The following is a 15,335-nucleotide window of genomic DNA, read 5'->3' as shown; positions in this document are numbered from 1 at the left end:
AAGCGCTGATAGCTTGTGACAGGACTTAGCCAAGCTTTATCATAACACTTTAATATGCTTATATTTTGCAAAATTTAAGCAACCCAGCAAATATAATCAAGTCCTAGCAGATGGATAACTATTAAGTCTCCTCACAGTTGCCAGTCACTGACCAAGATTTGGTATAGTATGGCCTCTGTTTGTTTATGATTGGTAGTATGGCCTCTGTCTTTTCATGATTGGTAGTATGGCCACTGTCCGTTAATGTCTGGTAGTATAGCCTTCAGTACGTTCATGAGCTTGCTTTTAATTTCTCATTTTATAAAAACGGGGATCTAATCGCTATGAAATATATCTAATGCACGCCAAATGAAGATCAACTACTGGTGGTAATCCATTCGGCTGTCTCCAAGAACCCTGTATATTTCGTCGACAATATCTTGCTGGCCACTGGGTGCACCTCTCACAGCGAGGAACTTCCTGCAGTCCACAGACACTTCTTCCCCTGGGTTGCCGCTTCTCATGATACCACCAGCCTCTTCGAGGACGCACCATGCCGCTGCAACATCCCACGCCCAGCATCCTCCTTCCCAGTATACGTCTAGCTGGCCAGCAGCTACGGCGACAAGGTTAAGCGCAGCAGAGCCCATGGACCTCAGGCTGTGTACCATGGCACCTCCCTGCTCCTTGGATGCGGCAAGCTTGGCGAAGGCCTTGACTTTAATGTCAAAGTTGATCCCGCTGCGGTCTGAGCCCCATTCCACACCGACAAGGCAAGTGCTAAGGTCCTTCAATGGCTCAGGGCTAGCTTTTAAAGGAAGCTTTTGCTTTGGGCCACCGTTTTGCGACAAGAAGGAGCCTTGGCCCTTAATGGCAGTCCAGAGTTCGTTGAGGAATGGGTTGTAAATGACGCCGACCGTTGGCACTCGGCCCACCGTGAAACCAAGGGAGATGCAGACGCTTGGAAAGGCGTGGACAAAGTTCGTCGTGCCATCTATCGGGTCGACAATAAACGTGGGAGCATCAGTCAATGGCTGGCCCGGATAGTATGTCTCCTCCCCAATGAAGTCAAACTTCGGGTACGCTGTGCGCAATTCAGAGGTCACCATGGCCTCCACAGCCTTGTCAGTTTCAGTGACAAGGTCGGCAGCTACAAGATATCAGCCGAATCATATGAGGAAGCATTAGAACCGGTTGGTTGCTTAAACCGTGCTCTGGACTTTATATAGTGGGGGCGTACAGTTCTTCTTGGTGTCGGAACCAAGCGTTTGCGGGGTTGCAGACATGATCATCTTGCCCGCCTGGTGGGCGACCTTGACTAGAAGGTCATGGATCTCTGTGAGATTGATATCAGACATGTTGAGTATAGTGATTCTTTGATTGTGGAGGAATTGGTGATTTAGGAATGTCAGATGTGATTGAGGTGGGGTATGTAAATAAAGGCGGGGGTTATAATTTGGTTGGTACGTACTTTGTATAGCTCCGGGAAACCCACCGCCTGGCAGAAAAAGTCTAGCCTCAAGACCAGACGAAGCGCCGAACGCGCCCCACTGGCAAGTTGCGTGAATGATTCAAAGACAACGATTACAGTTACAGTTTGCCCGTGTTATTGGATATAGAGGCTGTAGAGGAGCACAGTACTTTGTGGCTGCTCGAACATTCTGCGCAATGTCTTCCTCGGAAACCAATTCCCTCGCAAAAGACATCAGCGCAACTCCTGCTGTCAGTCAACATATCCACCATGATGGAAAAGACTACAGCACAATAAAGGAAGGGCTTGCGTATATTCTTGTCCCTGGAAATGGGCCTTTGGTGCCTCAAACCAACCCAAGTGGCGACAATCAATCCCAATCGGTCTTTTATAACCCAATCCAACAATTCAATCGCGACCTGAGTGTTTTGGCAATCAGGGCATATGGAGAGGGTGCAGTTGCTAAAAAGGAAGCCGAATCCGAGAAGAGGCGTAAGGCTGCGAGCAAGAACAAGAAACGGAAGCGTGTGGATGAAGCCGTGAATAAAGATGGCGGGGAGGACGCAGTGGCACCGGGGACGACGATCAGTGACAGTGTTGAGGCAGTTACCCTGGCCACAAATGAAGTACCGGAACAGACAGCCATGGAAATAGATGCGCCAGCAGCGGAGGAACAAAACGAAGCGAATAAGCCCAAACAGCAAGAACAGTTTACAATCCTCGACGCCCTTTCAGCAACTGGCTTGCGCGCCCTCCGATATGCACACGAGATCCCATTCACCACCTCTGTCACAGCTAACGACCTTCTCCCGGAAGCTACACGAGCAATCAACCTGAACGTCCTCCATAATAAACTCACATCTAAGATCAACCCCGTCACTGGGAACGCAATAACTCACATGTACAACTTTGCTAGCGAGACACCCCTTGATTCTCATCGATACAAGCCCTCCAAGAAATACGATGTTATCGACCTCGACCCCTATGGCACGGCGGTCCCCTTCCTTGATGGAGCTGTTCAGGCTGTCCGTGATGATGGAGGCCTTCTCTGTGTAACCTGCACTGATGCTGGCGTCTGGGCCTCGAATGGCTACCCAGAGAAGTGCTACTCTTTATATGGCGGATTGCCGCTCAAGGGAATGCATTCGCATGAAGGCGGGTTGCGACTGATACTTCACGCCATCGCCACTTCTGCCGCGCGCTATGGGCTTGCTATTGAGCCTTTGCTCTCTTTGTCCATCGATTTCTACGCCAGGGTGTTTGTGAAGATTCACAAGTCCCCAGCAGACGTCAAATTTCTTGCTGGTAAAACAATGATGGTTTATAACTGCGACCAGGGATGCGGGTCTTGGGAGACGCAGCTTCTGGCAAAGAACCAGGTGCGGCCGAACAAGAGCGGGAAAGGCACTTTTTGGAAACATATATTTGCTCAAGCGCCTACCACAGGACAGAATTGTGAACACTGTGGGTGGCATAGACATCTGGGAGGGCCGATGTGGGCGGGCCCGCTGCACGACGCGAAGTTCATACGGCGTATTCTCGACGAGCTGCCAAAGGTCGATAAGGAGACTTACCAAACCACCACAAGACTCGAAGGAATGCTGAGTATGGCGCTGGAAGAGACACTACCACCCCCGCCGCGGACAGATAACCTCATTCCGCCACCGGTTCCAAAAGGGAGAGCGGATCCATCGGTAGTCGATCCATTCCCATTTTACTTCATTCCGTCAGTATTGTCGAAAGTGATTCATTGCATCACTCCCGACGAGAATGCCATTCGTGGTGCACTCAGACATGCGGGCTACAGGGTCACACGCAGCCACACCAAAGCAGGGACCATCAAAACGGATGCGCCGTGGAGTTTTATATGGGAGGTTATGCGTGAATGGGCAAGGCAAAAGGCCCCGGTTAGGGAAGGGGCTGTTAGAGAGGGAACTCCAGGATGGAAAGTAATGGGATTTGATAAGAAGAAGGCAGACAACGAAGAAGCAGGAAACGGGGACGGCGGAGGCAATGAGCGTCTGAAGATCGTCTTTGACGAGTCGCTCGGGAGAGAAACGGATAAAAAGAAGCTGGTGAGGTATCAAGTGAATCCCAGGGAGAACTGGGGACCAATGAATAGGGCCAGGGGTCCTCTATGAGACGACACATAAGAGTCCACATGGCCCATTTTTGATGTTAAATTAAGCGTTATTCATAAGCTTATAAGCCTACCACTTCGCTTTAGATTATTTGTTTCTGGATTATTAGACTTAATTAATCACAATTTCAGCGAAGAAAGGGCGCTCATCTGAACTTCCATTCAAATCCAATATATACTGAGCACGTGACTTCGTGTAATTTACGTGTCGTGGGCTTGAGACGAGGGACCAGGCGGGTACGAACTTCTTATCAACGCCAAATGTTCGCTCAGAAAGATGCAGTTATAACCACAACTGCGGTATGCCGAGTTGAAGTGAAGGGAAATACATAATGTGGGTCATTGAAAGTGATGGCGACACCTTTAACGGTATGTATTCGAAGTGGAAGACCAACCCCATGGTGGCAGGCTGCATGCTAATCTGGCACAGGCAAGCGACTCTGGCTTCGCCCAGGGAAAAGATTTATTTTGGGACGAACATTAGCAGATTGTAAGGTCTCTCTGAGCACCATCCTTCTCGTCTACTCACATGGCAGCTAGCCGGCGGCTTCGCGATCGCGAATAAAACCATATCCAGGAAGCACCTGGTTGTCGAAGTTGACGAAGTTAAGCCTGGAGATTGCGTGAGTTCATAGACCCTACCTTGAACAGATCATATTCCTAACATACCAAAGGGGCGTCTAAACACTCGATCGCGAATCACTCTGGAGGATCTCAATACAAAGATAGGAACGTTGGTCAATAATATTCAGATTAGAGGCCAGCGCCATGTACTGGAGGATAATGACTATGATATCCGGTTGGGGCAATATGAAAAGCTTTTCAGGTCTCGTCTTGCAGCCGACCTTTTGATCTTGACTTGATTACTGACAAGCTATAGAATTCGATGGATTCCAGTTGTCTTGACATTTTCCTTCACTGGAAAGGAACTCCGCAACAACCAGATCTCCTCGTTCGTTGAACTCCTGGAGCGCCTCGATATAAAGGTTCTCGTTGAATATGCGCACCAAAGTACAACCCATGTTGTGGCTAAGAAACGCAACACATCCAAAGGGCTCCAAGCACTCATCAACGGGAAATACATCGTCGACCACTCCTTCATCCACGCAATCGTCAACGTTACCACTGCTGATCCTGGCGCCGACTCAGCTCTTGAATCGGATTTTGACTCAAACTGGCCAAAAGAACTTGATCATCTCCCCCCTAAGGGCCCCGAACAGACGGACCGACCATCCTCGTCATACCAACCAGACCCTGCAAGGTTTACAATCTTCGAGGGCTACACGTTTGTGTTCTACGAACAATCGCAATTTGACAATCTAATTGCGCCAATAACGAACGGCAAAGGGAAGGCTTTGCTCCATCAGGTAAATCCAGCTAGTACAACGGCAGAGGAGTTCGTTCGATACGTGAAGAGCGTTGCAGGAGAAAAAGGCACGGGCGAATTTGAAGATGGTAGTACTGGGACAGGAGTGGTGGTTGTGAGATACCAACCCGTAAAAGGGCCAACATTACCGTTTTACTCCGATTTCGGCCAGCAAGTTTCATTGCAGCTTGATCACCGATTAATTGAGCAGAGCGAGTTCCTAGATGCTATTTTAAACAATGATGCTAGTGTGCTTCGGAGACCTCTCGAGCTTGAATCATCGGTCGTACCAGCAACGTTGATGACAGATGAGCCTCGTAGAGCCATTGCGAGTGCATTGGAAGAGAAGGCAGAAGCTAAACCTGCTGTAGTAGCACGTGGTACTGGCTTCTCTAGAAGCTCGGAAGAGAAGCAGCCGCCCTCAACTGAAACCGTTGAGCCACCATCGAGGCGAGTGGGAAGGTCGAGAAGGGCAGTGACAAGCAGGTTTACTGGCTTCGATGACGAGTTTGATGGTGGCAACACTGATAAACCAAATGAAACCATTGTACCTGCCAGCAGCTCGCTACCACAGGATTCTTCAGCCATGGACTACCAGAATACCACTGAAGTTGACCGAGCTGTAGTGTCGGAGGCGCCACGAGTGCGAACGAAGCGCCCACTCCCAAGGGTGGAGGAATCAGACAATGAGGATATAATGGATCAACTTGCTCCAGCCGCGGCGAAGCTGAAACGGTTGCGACTTGCTAATGGAGAACCGACACCGCCCCCTGGTCAGCCTTTGGCAACAGCGGAACCAAAAGCTCGTTCCGTAGAGCCCAAGGAGGCCGCAAAGAAACCCCGGAAACTCAAGAAAGAGGCCGATGCTCCTACATATTTGCAGCAGCAAGGGGTGGAAACCTCTCTCGCAAACTCCCAGCAAGATGCGTTGGGTGAGGGCGCTGAAGATGTGGATGCTGCCGAAGTCCGGAATCTCTCGTCTATTAAAGAAATGGAAGTCAGGCACCCAGGTGCAGCAGTACATGCGAGAGATGAAGCCAGGAGTGATCGCTGGGATGAGAAGTGGAACGGCCGTGTGAATTTCAAGAAATTCAGGAAGAAAGGGGGAGATAGGCCACCTGCCGCACACAAGGTTATCGTGTCGCTGGAAGTGGCCAAGCAAAAGGATTTCGGCATTGGTGATAGTTATTGGCTTAAGAACGATAAAGCATCCCAGCTGAGAAAGAAGGATAAGTCGCAAAGGACCAGCCAAAACGAGTCGTCAATCCAGTCTCAGACGCTCACAACGAGAAGCGATGTCGAAGAATCTATTATGGACTCATCTAACCAAGGGCCATCACTCTCGAAGTCGGTGAGGGATACTAGGAAATCAGAGAGCTTACCAAGTAGCGCTCACTCTGGCCGATCTGGGTCGAACAAGAGACCTTCTACTGCGGCTTTGATGAACCCGCCCCCAGTTAAAAAGGCGAAGCGCCCCTTTCAGAAAGAAGACAGTGACGACAGCGACGATGGACTTGGCTTCCGGTTCCAGAAGAGAAAATGATGCCAGTTTAGTTAGGGCCGATTATTACTCCCTACGAAAGCTGCTATGTGGATCCAGCTTATGCTGTCCTACAGCCGAACTGAAATTGGTCTATATTATCACCACACTTGATCAGCCGGATCCCAGTATGACTTTACGGGGCCAACTCGTGATTAAGTACTCGCAACATCTTCAGATCCGTCCCAGACTGCCCTACGTCGATCGTAGGCATCGCCAGGAAACAAGATGAGGGACGCGGCCGTGTAGGTCCATAATGTTCCAGCAGTATCGCCATCTCCTGTCGAAAAATGACATACAAGGAAGAGGCTATGCGGGATAAGGGATATGGTGGTTTGTGGCTGAACGAGGGTCTGCGGCGCAATTTGATGGAAATGCGCAATAATAGAGGCCCCTCTGTCAAGAGCCTGGCGAGCTTATGTGCTATTTATTATATAATACACCCATATTGAGTGGAAATGATAATCTTCATTCACCCTATAAAGTCTATGATTGACCTCTTAAGCCCCTTGATAGGTTGATAATAATGTAAACAAAAATCCATAGCAATTTGTGGAGTATTGGCAATCGCACCTAGTCCAAAAGTGCATAATCCAAGGGTATCATGTATCGATTAGTCTAGTACCTCAGTTTCTATCATTACACATGCCCGCTATAAATGCAGAGGAAACCTATATACTCTAGTCCATACTCTCTAATGCGCTGACCTCCTTTACCTCTGTCTCTCCCACAGCAATGCCAACCAAGCACGCCCCAAGCATCCCCTCCCAGTTCACCCAAGGATGGATCTCCGCGAATAACTTCGTGCCATCCCTCCCAGCACACTTCATGAGCTCAGGTTCCCCACCCGGATGGTATGGCAGATACGGCGTGATATTATACACCTTCCCGCCCAACACCGTCCAAGCATCCTTCCCCTTGCGCCCAGTATAGTGCCGCAACTGCGAGGGCGTGACCTTCAGATACGGAGTATCTGCCGGAAGCCCCCGCAGATTGGCATTCGGCGCCTCGGACAACTTGGCCCAATCAAGCGGGGAGTGACCAGGCGTCAATCCAACCTTTAGCCTGGGCTTGGGAGGAATCGAGCTATGTGTCGGTGGCGGCGCCAGGGAGAAGTTCCCACCGCGGTTTGGGGCTGGTGACCGTCCTGGCGGAGACGCGGAGTAGACTGAGCGAAGAGGGGGTTGCACTGAAGGTATTGGGTTTAACCGTGGCGCGCCGCGGCTGTCGGAAGCGCGTTGTGCGGAATTGAGAGCTGGGAAGGAGGGAAGCGCGGGGGCGGATAGTCCCTGCCCTCTCACAGATGGCTGTGATGGCGCAGCTAGGCCATTTTGAGGTGCCCCTCCTCGTGCAGGCAGAGCCCCATTGCTGGGTGCATTTGGCGGTTTAATCAGGAAGCTTGGAGGAGGAGGCATTGCCTTCCGATCCAGCTCAGCCTTGGCTTCCTTCACGCCCGCATCCGGAAGTGTAGTGTCCTCCTTGTCTTCCTTCTCCTCCTTGCCGTCTCCCTTGGTCTCACCCCCATCTTTTACCTGGCCCGCCTTTGTCTTATCCAGATCGCCATTCGAGACATCGCCACTGCTGTCAGCCGCCTTGGGGAACCAGGCGGCGAACCATGTTGAGGGCGGCACCTTGAAGAGGAAGATTGTGAAAGTGGCGATTAGTATTGACACGCCGATCAGAGTCATAACAGGGATGGACGCAGGGAAGGACGCCGCTATAGCCTTGGGGAGAGGCGAGGGTATAAATAAGATGAGATGTTATGCGATGCGGGTTGGTGTGAGGGGAAAATATATTATAGTTCGTGGAACAGAAGGTGCGATAAGCATATTAAGGCTTGCAGGCTGCGAGTAAGAGAGGAGATATTCTTGGCGGGGCAATAATAGTGTACTATCATCTGAGTTACTTGGCCCAAAGTACTTGTGTACTACCGAGGGTGGTGGGGGTGGTGGTGCTATGACAGGAGTACATAAATATAGGTATTAGCTATGCACTGTCCGTTTTTGTTTCACTCTTCTGTCCGCGTCCCATCGGTTGTCTTTGGTTGTCTTTGTTTACCTGCGAAAAGTAAACTGAGACAGGGGACAGACACCGCTGATGATGAGCTGCAGAGATTTGATCTGGTTACCATGTAAATAGTAGAAGACAGTAAATATAGCAGAGATAATATAATATATACTCCTTCTCCCCCGCTGATACTCATAAAGTAGAGGGGTAAATAAAGTAATTGTGTGGGTTGACAGTCAAATGACAAAAAGGTACAGTACATATTGGCGCATTTCCACGGCCAAACTCCAATCTAAGATCATAATAACCACGGCCCACTCCAAACAAGACCACACCGCATCATACCCAGTATCACCAACAACACCAACACCAACAGACAGTACAACCCGATTCTCCCGAGCTGCAACATCCCGACAGTCAAAAGGATTGCCTGCGCTGAACCCCGACGAGCAGAATGCGATAATGCGAGCGCCGAATGGTCCTCTGACTTCGAAGAGCGGCAATGCTATGCCTGTCGATAAGCCGAATCCTCATGGCCAGAGGCCCGTCATGTCGCCTTTGGGCGCAGCGGGCATGAAAACGATGAACACCACACCTTTAACTCCCAAGATCGCAGGCGCAATTCCTGCAAACGTTGTGACACCATTGCTTCGACGAGCAACGCGTCAGGACACTACCCCCAACGGCCCTCAGAGGGACGAACGCACAACAACCCCCGTCGGCTCCTTTCTCAGCGACAACATCACACCAAGGTCCGGGTCAAGAAAGTCGAGGCTGGATAGTGCGAACCCGACTCCCACTGGCACTCCGACAGCACTAAGACCAACGGAGCCCACTCTTGCATCTGGAGGCAATCTGGTGTATAGCGGGGGTCTGGGGCTGTCTCAACTCGACGACCTCCCGTCGAAGCCCACTGTCTCATTTAGCCCAACCATATCGGATATGGGAAGTGCACAAGACAGATCACAACATCAAACGCAGCAATCGCAGCAAGCGGGGAAGTTCTTCTATGCCAGCGACGCAAAATCGAATAACTCCCAGCCTGCTCGTCAACGCCCGGGTGCTCCAAAGCAGAACAGCTTCCTTTATGCAAACGGGAACGCAGTTCCCTCCCCCACAAACCAACCTGGACAATCACCAACTTTGCCCGCATCAGAAGATAAATCCAGGGCGAGATTTGTTCACGCCAATGGGACCCCGGATACTACAAAGCTACCATACACTCGCGCGGGGTCGACAGTGTCAACCACGCCATTTTCTGGACCACCTCGCCTTGCATTCCAGGGCCGGCCCTCATCACCTACGAAGCCTGCCGATCACAACAATACCTATGTGGCCAGAAGGATTTCAACCGTTTCGCCCCCTTCAATCCCAGTTTCCTATACTTCGCCTCCTTTAGCCCCAGCACCCTATATTTCGCCTCCTTTAGCTTCAGCACCCTATACTTCGCCTCCTTTAATCCAAGCGCCCTATACGTCACCACCACTTTATCAGAATCAGAATGGGGCCCCTACTTCCGGAGACGAGGGTCCAACGCCTAATCCTTTTTGGTCTCGTGCCAAATCTCCCAGCGTTGGCCAACTAGACGAGTCACGCTCGAACATAGAGTCGAATGAAGCTCGCAATGTGCCTCTGCCGGTTACTACTGACAGGACAAGCCTTTCTTCAACAGAGGAAGGTTCGGAGGCTGCCTTAGCAGATGATTCGTCCTCGGTTTCCGGATTGAGGAGCCCAGTGAAGGCGGGGGGTTCTCTGGAGCAGTTAAACGAACTTGCTGCCAATGCCCGACGGGAAAGGAAGGTGCTCGATCTCGAAATAACAAACTCGTCACTTGCAGCAATCAACCGAACCCTTGAGCGCGAGATGCGAAAGCAAAGCGCTGAACTACGGAGATATCGCCGACTGAGCCGGTCTGGGCGTCTCTCGATAGCCACAGCAGCAACCCGGTCCTCCATTGGTAGCCATCTAAGTCTGAGTGGAATTACCGAAGAAGATCAATTTTCCGATGTGAGCGGCGAGGAGTACGACGATGAAGACGACGACGACGCTTCTGAGTTGGACTCTGCCGATGACGGGACCCTCAGCCCTACTGCTTTGGCAGAAAGCGATGCACGCCACAGAAAGCGTGATGAAGAGAGATTACAGCTGGATCTAGAAAAACACCAGCAACTTCTGGTCGATAGCCAGAAGATGAATCAGAGTATAAAACGATGTCTTGGATGGACGGAAGAGCTTATACTTGAGGGTAATAAGGCACTAGCTTATAAAGTGCATGTCAGCGACGTTGAACTTGGAGGGCGCGTGCTTATTGCGGATGATAACGACGATGACACCGAGACCGTTGTCTCAGGAATGTGAACGGCCTTATCCATCAAAGCTCTCAGGATGAGGCGGCAATATTCCGAATTCGAACGGAGATCATCGCGCCAATGTCGCGGTCGAGATTTTGGAGGCGTTTATTGGGCGTAATTGCTACGGGATGGAGATGGTGCGCGGGCGACCAGATAATAACATCTTTGGCTTTGGGATTGTGTGTAGGGAGTTAGCAGCGTGGTATCGCTCGGAGTTTGTTGGGGGGAAGGAGGCTATGAGGTCCACTCGCTCATTTAACATCAGTTCATTTGTTCTGTACAGTATGATACCCAAGGCAGATATGCCGCCATTTGGCTAGGAAGACGAATAGGCTATTTTCATTTGTAAAAATATCGCTAGCTTAAATAAAGCACTTCAAATTGTGTTATAGGGGTCGTGTCAATGCTTTCGATGTGCAGTGTACGATTTCATGAATCATATAGCTGTAAAATTTGAAACTGCGAGTTGTAACAAATTGTTGAAAGTGGTTGGCAAGAACCCCAACCTTGATATCTCATGAAGCGTTATGGGTATCCACTCGGACATTATTCTGCATTGCTATCTCAATGACGTCTCACTTCTAAATTATCTACTCACCCCCTTTACTTTGGCACGTTTGGAGCGTCCGCAGCAGCAGCAGCAGCCTCAGCCTCCTTAGGTACAGGAGGCTTGGCGCCATCAGTCTTCTTATCCTTGCCCTTCTTCTTCTCCTTCTTGGCCGCAGCTTCTGCAACTAACTGTTCAAATGCCATATAATCACCCTCCTCCTCGGGGTTACGCTTAGCCTAATATAGTCAGCATCAAGTGACATAAAGATGGATCTGGAATGCAACATACCTTCGCATATATTTCACCACTGATAACCAGAGCCTGGGCTCTCTCCAGACGCTTCGACATCGGCACCCTTTTGTCGTGCAGAACCTCGTCACATACATCCCTAAGTACACCCTGGATTTCGAACTTGCTTCCGCGCCACGCAGCGGTGAGGATCTTTCCAGTTACTCGTCTCTCGTACTCAACACGTCTCTCATCGGTCCAGTCCTCTCCGCCCTTCTCCTCCATCTTGGCCATCTCCTCCATGGTCATCTGTGCGTCAATCGCGCTGGAAATAGTATTCCAAGTATCCTTTGCCAGGGTTCCCTTGTCCTTCAGCCGCGAAAAGAAGCCCCCTATTCCGAGGAACTTCTGTGACTTTAACAAAGCGCCAGCTTTCGACAAGTAGGTAGCTCCTATCGCGTGCAGAATATCGAGACCGAAGGATTCCATCTTCAAGTTCTCCACCTCAAGTCTCGTCTTCTCCTGGAATGCCTTGGTCACATCGTCTCCCTTGTCGGTCTCGGTCCAGATGCTGATTCGGTCAATCATCTTCTTGGCCAGAGTCTCCACGCGCTCCTTGCGGATATTTATGCGCTCCTTCTCGTATTCCGCCAACTGCTCACGTTGCTCTTTCGACAAACCACCTTTCTTCTTCTCCTTCTTACGAAGCTCTTTCTCCTCCTCGGTTATACCAGCAGCATCTAGTTGCGCCTCAGAGTCGCTCTTAGACATGATCGCAGGCCGCGTTGGTATTCCCCTCCCTGGGGTGGATGTGCCAGACGCAGGAGGTGAAGTCGGGTTCGACAATGGCTTCTCTGTCAGGGGGTCGATTTCGTAGCGTTTTCCTGTCGTATGGTCGAATGCATATGCCTTCTCTGTCGAAGGTTCGGCCGCATCGGCTGCCGATGCGGCAGGTGGGGGGGATGAAGTCGCTTTCTCGTCAGCCGGGGCTTTCTCCGCAGGGGAAGTCCCTGCTGCTGCCTCGGCTGCAGCAGCATGATCTCCGTCCTCTCCCTCAGCTTCCTCTGTCATGGTGATGTCCATCGTCTTTGTGAGATCCTTCATAAGTGATATTTCGCCGATCAGATCCACGAATGCGTCTCCTCCAAAGATCGTTCCGAAAAATTCGGCAGGATCCGTGAAGCCCTCACTGGGCTGGGCATGGTCTTTTCCGAATTTATCGTACGACCTCCTCAGGTCGGGGTCGCTGAGGACTTGGTAGGCTTCACCGATCGCTTGGAATTTGGCATGTGCAGTCTCGTCGCCGGGGTTTTTATCTGTCTCATCAGTCTTACGTTCCAAGGGTCCAAGTACCGCAAATGGGACCTACCTGGATGGTGTATGATGGCAAGCTTTCTGTATGCCTTCTTGATCTCCAACTCGGTGGCCTCCGGCTTTACCCCAAGGGCATTGTAGTAGGTGAGGTCTGCGACCATCTTGGCGATTTCCGAATGCGCCGATGTGAGGGGCAGAGGAGGGAACGGCTGTTCGCCGGGTTAGTGACGTCGGTTTAAGAGCGGGCAGTCTTATCTGACCTGATATGTTGTATGAGTTGAGAATAAACCCAAGCAATAGCCGGTTGATCGTTTGTGTTGATGAACAGATACAAATAGTATGGGTTGGTGGGGAGAAGTACAAGGCTGGTGGTTACTTTTCAGGTGGCGACGTTTGCCGCCATATCATCATCTGTGGCGCAGCACCCAAGAACCTAAGAACGTGGGCGGGAACGGAGCCACGATAAACAGGGCTTCACTGAAACTAACTATTCTGGTCAAATGGCGGGATGATATAAAATTTCCAGGGGTTCTTTTTTACGATAATTTCACATCATATGAAATAGAGCTCAACAGCCGATGTCATACGAGAGTTTCATACTATTTTATAAATCCGTCTGTAGCCTTGGTATATATTAGAGTGATATATAGATGGAGGCAAAGATTGCTCTGGATAGGTCGGCAAGATCAGGTTTAGTTAGTCACTGAGTAGATACAACAGGTCATAAGTCAGGAGAGGTGTTGGTCGGGGGAGATAGTCCAAAGTGCCATTCAGCCCGTGTGTGTTTGTGATGGTAAAGTCAGATTATTCTAGCTACAAAAGTAGAAGACATCAATAGAGCTTTTGATCAATAAACTCCGAGGCGGAACCAATTAAGTCAGTTTTTCTAGCTGTTCATTTGTCTCCCTCTACTGCACGCCAGCCTTGGCCATGCGCTGGAAGCACTGTGCGTACGCCTCGTGGACCTCTGGGACCTCGAAGTTGTACTCCTTAAGCTTGGTGATCAGCTTGGTGGTATCAAGCTTGCAGTTGCTGCGGCCGGCCTTGATGACCTTTGCTTGCTCCTCCAGGGAGAAGTTCTTCCAGGTGAAATCTGGGCGGACGTATTGCTTGAAGAGGGTAAGGACCTCGTTGTGGGAGATGGCGCCGGGGTTGGTGAAGTTGTAGATGCCAGTCTCCTGGTGCTCGGCAAGGAGGATGGAGGCAGGGAGCAGGTCGTGGAGGAGAGTGTTGGAGTTGGGGATATCAACGACACGCTCGTACTTGGAGATCTTGGTGACGAAGTTACGGCTGTGGAGGTCGTCGCTGACGGGCATTCTCAGTCTCAGGATGAGGACATTTGGGTAGGTTTTCATGACCTGGGAAATAATGTTAGCTTTCATGTCTCTTGTGGGCAACGACGCTTTCACTCACCTCCTCAACGTGGGCCTTGGTCTCGGAGTAGAAAGAGCCATCGAAGTTGGCCTTGTCGGTCTCGAGGTAGCCTGGACCGCCGATGGGGTGCTTCTCATCGTATGTGTAGATGCATCCGGTGGCGAAGACAGTCAAGTGGATCTTCTCGAGGAAACAGCAATCGGCCAAGTTCAAGGTGCCGATGACATTGCTGCGGATGGTATCCTCCTTGTTGTCCTCACACCAATCAACGTTGGGGCGACCAGTGCAACCAGCACAGTTGAGAACGTGAGTTGGCTTGACTCTCTGGAGCTCAGCGATGACAGCCTCACGGTTTTGCATGCGGACAGTGGTGGTAGTAACGGTCTTGCCTTGGCTCTCGAGGAGAGTCTTGAGGTGACCGGCAACCCATCCTGCTCCACCCCAGATGAGGTAGGAAGGCTTCTCGGTGGCAGTGGTGGAGGCCATTATGAATTTATTTGAAGATTTGAAAGTGTAAATTGTATATTGATTTGATATAAGAGGGAGATGGGGATTTGAGGGTTTTGATGTAAATGTTGGGAGGTGGGAGATGGAAGAGTTGTTTACGAAGAAGGAAGGAGAGAGAGAGGGGCGGGGGGGGGGGGGCGGGGGAGGGGGGAAAGGGGGGGGGATTAGAATATACGGTGAAGAAAGTGCCCACGGTGCGTATAGTGTACAAGTTGTGGGTGTACTAGATAGCTTAGTAATATTAGTGTGGTCCAAGCTTCTGGCTGCATACAGATCCCACCATGAACGGTTTCACCTCACCACGGGTACCTGAAGAACTACTCGAGTATAGAGGGGTACATTATCACGTGAATATTTTATTTTTGTCGGTGGGTGGGTGTAGCTATTATTATCGATACGAATACTATACTATATAATTTGTAATAAAGGATCGTATGAGAGAGTATAGAGTATAGAATCAGATAGAGTACAGCGTAGTATTCTGAGTTTGTAGTCTTACTGTACTTCG

At 50.5% G+C, this 15,335-nt stretch overlaps 7 protein-coding genes across 7 annotated transcripts; 3 read left to right on the top strand and 4 right to left on the bottom strand.

Moving 5' to 3' along the window:
- Positions 1-260: 260 nt before the first annotated feature.
- VE01_08894 (uncharacterized protein) lies at positions 261-1,408 on the bottom strand. Its single transcript, XM_018278313.2, has 2 exons — positions 1,220-1,408; positions 261-1,129 (listed from the first exon to the last, which is right to left on the bottom strand). Exons 1-2 carry the CDS (start codon positions 1,335-1,337, stop codon positions 360-362), a joined length of 888 nt encoding a protein of 295 aa, XP_018126656.1. The 5' UTR covers positions 1,338-1,408; the 3' UTR covers positions 261-359.
- Positions 1,409-1,525: 117 nt separating this feature from the next.
- On the top strand, positions 1,526-3,849 carry TRM1 (RNA methyltransferase tRNA(m5U54)methyltransferase). Its single transcript, XM_018278312.2, has one exon. The coding sequence runs from the start codon at positions 1,546-1,548 to the stop codon at positions 3,589-3,591; it is 2,046 nt and encodes a 681-aa protein (XP_018126621.2). The 5' UTR covers positions 1,526-1,545; the 3' UTR covers positions 3,592-3,849.
- On the top strand, positions 3,835-7,168 carry VE01_08892 (uncharacterized protein). The gene is made up of 5 exons (XM_018278311.2): positions 3,835-3,959; positions 4,021-4,080; positions 4,131-4,213; positions 4,265-4,416; positions 4,471-7,168. The coding sequence occupies exons 1-5, from the start codon at positions 3,923-3,925 to the stop codon at positions 6,497-6,499; spliced, it is 2,361 nt and encodes a 786-aa protein (XP_018126650.1). The 5' UTR covers positions 3,835-3,922; the 3' UTR covers positions 6,500-7,168.
- On the bottom strand, positions 7,103-8,398 carry VE01_08891 (uncharacterized protein). Its single transcript, XM_018278310.2, has one exon. The coding sequence runs from the start codon at positions 8,182-8,184 to the stop codon at positions 7,177-7,179; it is 1,008 nt and encodes a 335-aa protein (XP_018126652.1). The 5' UTR covers positions 8,185-8,398; the 3' UTR covers positions 7,103-7,176.
- Positions 8,399-8,784: 386 nt separating this feature from the next.
- Positions 8,785-11,238, top strand: VE01_08890 (uncharacterized protein). Its single transcript, XM_018278309.2, has one exon. The coding sequence runs from the start codon at positions 8,966-8,968 to the stop codon at positions 10,859-10,861; it is 1,896 nt and encodes a 631-aa protein (XP_018126651.1). The 5' UTR covers positions 8,785-8,965; the 3' UTR covers positions 10,862-11,238.
- VE01_08889 (uncharacterized protein) lies at positions 10,912-13,304 on the bottom strand. The gene is made up of 4 exons (XM_018278308.2): positions 13,207-13,304; positions 13,002-13,155; positions 11,693-12,948; positions 10,912-11,640 (listed from the first exon to the last, which is right to left on the bottom strand). Exons 2-4 carry the CDS (start codon positions 13,105-13,107, stop codon positions 11,458-11,460), a joined length of 1,545 nt encoding a protein of 514 aa, XP_018126610.1. The 5' UTR covers positions 13,108-13,155; positions 13,207-13,304; the 3' UTR covers positions 10,912-11,457.
- A 297-nt stretch (positions 13,305-13,601) lies between these two features.
- On the bottom strand, positions 13,602-14,949 carry VE01_08888 (uncharacterized protein). Its single transcript, XM_018278307.2, has 2 exons — positions 14,360-14,949; positions 13,602-14,304 (listed from the first exon to the last, which is right to left on the bottom strand). Exons 1-2 carry the CDS (start codon positions 14,804-14,806, stop codon positions 13,855-13,857), a joined length of 897 nt encoding a protein of 298 aa, XP_018126611.1. The 5' UTR covers positions 14,807-14,949; the 3' UTR covers positions 13,602-13,854.
- Positions 14,950-15,335: the final 386 nt, after the last annotated feature.

Source organism: Pseudogymnoascus verrucosus (genome assembly GCF_001662655.1).
Source record: "Pseudogymnoascus verrucosus strain UAMH 10579 unplaced genomic scaffold scaffold_55, whole genome shotgun sequence".
NCBI classification, from domain to species: Eukaryota; Fungi; Ascomycota; class Leotiomycetes; order Thelebolales; family Thelebolaceae; genus Pseudogymnoascus; species Pseudogymnoascus verrucosus.
Note: the sequence above shows the minus strand (reverse complement) of the source record. Positions and strands in the feature narration are given on the sequence as shown.